Source organism: Mesitornis unicolor, unplaced genomic scaffold (assembly GCF_000695765.1).
Source record: "Mesitornis unicolor isolate BGI_N332 unplaced genomic scaffold, ASM69576v1 scaffold40572, whole genome shotgun sequence".
In the NCBI taxonomy this organism is placed as follows: domain Eukaryota; kingdom Metazoa; phylum Chordata; class Aves; order Mesitornithiformes; family Mesitornithidae; genus Mesitornis; species Mesitornis unicolor.
In genome coordinates this window covers 1-5,096 of record NW_010169254.1, presented here as the reverse complement: position 1 = coordinate 5,096, position 5,096 = coordinate 1, and the positions used below count along the sequence as shown (strand labels likewise).

General features: G+C 53.4%; 1 protein-coding gene across 1 annotated transcript; it reads left to right on the top strand.

Moving 5' to 3' along the window:
- Positions 1-218: 218 nt before the first annotated feature.
- On the top strand, positions 219-5,086 carry MCM3 (minichromosome maintenance complex component 3; the record flags this gene model as incomplete). The annotated part of the gene is made up of 8 exons (XM_010179290.1): positions 219-331; positions 1,117-1,325; positions 1,622-1,752; positions 2,249-2,487; positions 2,863-2,971; positions 3,637-3,790; positions 4,317-4,448; positions 4,883-5,086. Coding segments are annotated over 8 exons (1,291 nt in total), but the record flags the coding sequence as incomplete, so codon positions are not given.
- Positions 5,087-5,096: the final 10 nt, after the last annotated feature.

Below are 5,096 nucleotides of genomic sequence, written 5' to 3'. Positions count from 1 at the left end.
CTGGGGGAAGGGGTTGCTGCATCCTCCCCCTTCCATACCCCTTGGGGTTGTGGCGGAACTGGTCCCTGTGCTCCCTCCCCATGGTGGGTCGGTGAGGTAAAGGAAGTTGAGTGGGAATAGACTTCAGGGGGAAGGGGGAGGCGGAAGGCAGAGTTATCTCAGACGGGTGGTCATGCAAAGTGAATTTTTGGGGTCTTTTCCCCTCCCCTCCCTTGCAGGAAGACCAAGGGATTTACCACGGCAAAGTCCGGGACATGATCAGTGATAACCAGTACCGGCTCCTCGTCAGCATCAACGACCTGCGGCGGAAGAACGAGAAGAGGGCCAGCCGGTTGGTATGGGGTGGTGGTGTTTGCCTTTGGCACCGTGTCCTAGGTAGACTTTAGATATCCAGGCCTGGTTTTGTAGGTCCTAGATATTAGGAAGAAATTCTTTATTGTGAGGGTGGTGAGGCCCTGGTCCAGGTTGCCCGGAGAAGCTGTGGGTGCCCTCTCCTTGGCAGTGCCCAAGGCCAGGTTGGCCGGGGCTTGGAGCAGCCTGGGCTGGTGGAGGTGTCCCTGCCCATGGGGGTTGGACTGGGGGGGCTTTGAGGACCCTTCCAACCCCAACCATTCTATGACTAAATTCTATGGCTATGGCATGTGAGGTATTTCAGATGCTCCTGGCTGTTGGTGGCAGTGGACCTGACACAGAGCTATGAGGAACTGTTTACAAGGTCATGTAGCAATAAGACGAGGGGAATGGTTTTAAACTAAAAAAGGGCAAATTTAGGTTGGGTATTAGGAAAAAGTTCTTCAATATGAGGGTGGTAGATCATTGCCGCAGGTTGCCCAGAGATGTGGTGGAGGCCCCATCCCTGGAGATGTTCAAGGTCAGCTTTGATGGGGCTGTGAGCAACCTGATCTGGTACCAATGTCCCTGCTCCCTGCAGGGGTTGGACTGGATGAGCTGTAAAGGTCCCTTCCAATCCAATACATTCTATGATGGGTTTTTTGTTTTTTTTACGTTGTGCTTTTAGTAAGCTTGTGGAGCACATGGAGGCATACGAAAAATGTTTGAGAAGGAAGGCAGAAAGGGCTCCTGACAGGTCTGCATTGTCACCTCCCTCTCTTGCAGGCTCCTGAGCAATGCCTTTGAGGAGCTGATCGCCTTCCAGCGTGCCCTGAAGGACTTTGTTGCTTCTGTTGATGCCACCTATGCCAAGCAGTATGAGGACTTCTACATCGGGCTGGAGGGCAGCTTCGGCTCCAAGCACGTGTCACCACGGACGCTGACAGCCCGTTTCCTCAGCTCCATTGTCTGTGTGGAGGGCATCGTGACAAAATGTGAGACTGGGGGAAGATCCAGGGAGCTTCAGGGGTGGTGGGTCTGGGTTTTTGCTGTGGAGGGGCTGGAGTAAACCAGGAGCCATGGTGCATCCTTGCAGCCTGGGCAGAGGGAGCAGGGGACTTTGCAGAAAGCCTTGAGTGTTGGGATGGTCTTTGAGCTGAGCGGATCCTGGCCATGGTTGCTAGCAGCTGTCTCCCAAGTGCAGTTAAGTGGTGGAGACCCTTTTGGGGTCTGTCTGCTGGCAGAGGGATGGGACATCCCTGCTCCTAACTCCTCTGTCTTCCAACCTCAGGCTCTCTGGTTCGTCCGAAGGTTGTCCGGAGCGTCCATTACTGCCCAGCGACCAAGAAGACTATTGAGCGCCGATACACGGACATGACCTCCCTGGATGCTTTCCCATCTAGTGTCGTCTACCCTACAAAGGTGAGGTGAAGCAGCTTTGTGGGGAGCATCCACAGGTTCCTCTGAGGACAATGTGCCAGCTCAGGGTCTCAAATCCTTGTGTATCCCTTGTCCTTCTGCCAACGTAGCCCATGAATTATAGAGAGAACACATCACACATGTGACAGTCCCAGAAGGCTACCAGAAATGTGTGAAGAAAGCCTCTGTTGGATACAAGGCCACTAGACCCACTAGTGCAGCTGTTATTTATGATCTTGGTTCTGTTGTAGTGGGGTTTCTCAGCCAGTCTTGTTGCTGCTGAGTCCTGGGGCAGTGTAGTACAACACCTGGAGGATTCTCCCTGTATTTGGGAAGGGAAGAAGGTTGACCTGAGCTTTGTCCACATTGCACATAGCAGGCTGCATGGGTGGTGTGTCACCACTGCCTGCAGAATGGACAGGGTTTGGAGAGACCTAACATACCAGCAGTGATGGGTGTTGAAAAATGGTGCTAGTCTTTATTGGGGTTCTTCCTCTAGGATGAAGAGAACAACCCCCTGGAGACAGAGTTTGGGCTCTCGGTCTACAAGGACCATCAGTCCATCACCATCCAGGAGATGCCTGAGAAGGCCCCGGCCGGGCAGCTGCCCCGCTCGGTGGATGTCATTCTGGATGACGACCTGGTGGACAAGGTGAAGCCTGGGGACCGCATCCAGGTGGTGGGGACGTACCGCTGCCTGCCGGGAAAGAAAGGGGGTTACACTTCAGGGACGTTCAGGTGAGCTTTCTTTTGGCTTGACTTCATCCTTTTTAGTCAGGTCACATCTCTGGAAGGTAAGGTCTAGGGCAGGCAAGTGGACATCACAGACCTGGGTCAAACGTTGGCTTAAATCACTTGCACCCTTCTCCGTAGCATCAGTGTGTAGCTGTGAACTGCAGCTCTGCACTGAGGAGGTCAAATGCTCTTAAAGATGCTCCACTGATGGCCCAGCACAGTCAGATAGAGGGGGCTACAGCTCTTGGAGCTTTCCAGCCTCCTCCAGGACTTCCTAGAGCAAAGGATGACCCTGTGGAAGTTTCTGCTGTGTTGTTGCTGTGACCCATGGGCTCTGTGGGGTTTCCAGAGCTGATGGTGGCTGTGTCCCTTCTCCAGGACCATCCTCATTGCCTGTCACGTGAAGCAGATGAGCAAAGACGTCCGACCTGTCTACTCAGCTGCTGATGTGGCCAAGATTAAGAGATTCAGCAAGAGTCGCTCCAAGGTATTTAATGTTATGTGTAGAAGGCAGGCTTGTATCCGAACATGAGATTTCAGCTTGAGCAGCTTTAAGGCTTGGCACGTGTCTTGTTGGGTGACAAATAACTCCTCAACCCTCTGAGCAACTTTGCTGGACTTTCCCACTTGTTTTCTTTGCATTTTCTGCTTAGACTTTTATCAGGTTTTGGGGTTTTTTTCGTTGTGGCTTCTGCACTGCTGGCAGTGTCCTTCCTGCCAGCTGTGCTGTTGAGACAGAGATCTGTCCGTGCTGTGTGTCCTGACCCTGCCAGATGGTTGCCAGAGAAGTTCCTCTGCAGGAGAAACATCTCCCTCTTTCCTCTTCAAACCCAGAATGAGATATGGAGGTCTGCCCCAGCCCAGTCTTTTGCTCAGACGTTTACTTCATAGTGTGGAGAGGAGAAAGCCCTTCTTTCACGGAGGTTACTGCTTCCAGTGCTTGCTTGGGTGACTGTGATGGTCAGGGACTTCAAAGCCCCATTGTAAGAAAACCCTGGCAAACGGTCCTCTCCTTTCTAAATAACCTCATCCATGTGGTCTGTGATGGGAGTAAGCTCCTTTTTGTTCTGAAATGGACTTGTAGAGCATTGCTCCTTGTTCTTGTTTGCTGCAGTCCATCTGACGAGCTCTGCTTTGCTGTTTCTGCCTTAGGGTATCTTTGACCAGCTGGCAAAATCCTTGGCTCCCAGCATCCACGGGCACGAATATATCAAGAAGGCCATTCTCTGCATGCTGCTCGGAGGGGTGGAGAAGGTCCTGGAGAACGGGAGCCGCATCCGAGGAGACATCAACATCTTGCTGATAGGTCTGGAGGGGCTGGGCAGAGGCACCCTCCGTTGGTGTTGGGGGATGAGGTGAAGGGGCATTTTCCTGGACTTATTTTCATGGAGTAATGGAGGTCAGATGGGACCTCTGGAGGCCTCTGGTCCACACGTGTGTGCAGGGCAGAGCCAGTGGCACTGGTAGATGAGGTTGCTCTGGAGCTTGTCAGGTTGGTTCTGCACATCTCCAGGGATGGGATCTCACAACGTCTGTGGGCAGCTATCACAGAGTTTCACCACCCTCAAGGAGATTTCTTTTTACCATCCAATTGGGATTTTGTGTATTCCAAGTTGCCTTCATTGCCTCTGGTCTTGTCACCATGCACCTCTCAAAACTCTGACTGCTTCTTCTCTATTTTTTCCCATTGGGCCTTTGAGGAAGCAAGGAGATCATCTGATCACCTTCCTATCTGAACAAACCCACTTCTCTAACCCCGTCTTCTTTTCCCCCAAGCTGGTCACATTATCCAGGTGATGTATGATTACTAAATTCAATCTTCTCCGTTTCAGGAGACCCTTCCGTTGCCAAGTCTCAGCTGCTGCGGTACGTGCTCAGCACCGCTCCCCGCGCCATCCCCACCACTGGCAGAGGCTCCTCTGGTGTTGGCCTGACAGCCGCCGTCACCACGGACCAAGAAACTGGTGAGAGGTGGGCTGGTTCCTGGTGGGAGGTGACAGAGGGATGCTTGGTACCACTCTGGAGGGACTTCACAAGATCCAGGGCTGCTGTTGGTTCTGCAGTGGCGCTTGCAGGACTTGATCCATCCAGAAGCTTTTTATGGTAATTATAGTGGTACCTTCATGGGGTATTTTCTCCACCTCTGTTAGGTGGTGGTCTTCTCCTCTTCTACTTGGTGTGCACCCCATGTAAGGGCTAGCAGCAGCCTGGATCTTGTTGTCTTCCTCATGGGCTTGCACCTTGCCCTGAGTGTCAAGTTGAGTAGGAGATGGGCAGCCCTGAAGGTTGCTGCTGCTCTTTGAGATGTTGCCTTGTCATGCGTGGAGGGAGACAGCCTGGAGGGACACATGTGGGGCTGCCGGATGGTGGTTGATCTTTTTGTCCCACTCCATCCCAGGCGAGCGGCGCCTGGAAGCGGGGGCCATGGTTTTGGCTGACCGGGGAGTGGTGTGCATTGACGAGTTCGACAAGATGTCCGATATCGACCGCACGGCCATCCACGAGGTGATGGAGCAGGGCCGCGTCACCATCGCCAAGGCCGGCATCCATGCCCGCCTCAACTCCCGCTGCAGCGTCCTGGCAGCGGCCAACCCCGTCTACGGCCGGGGGGG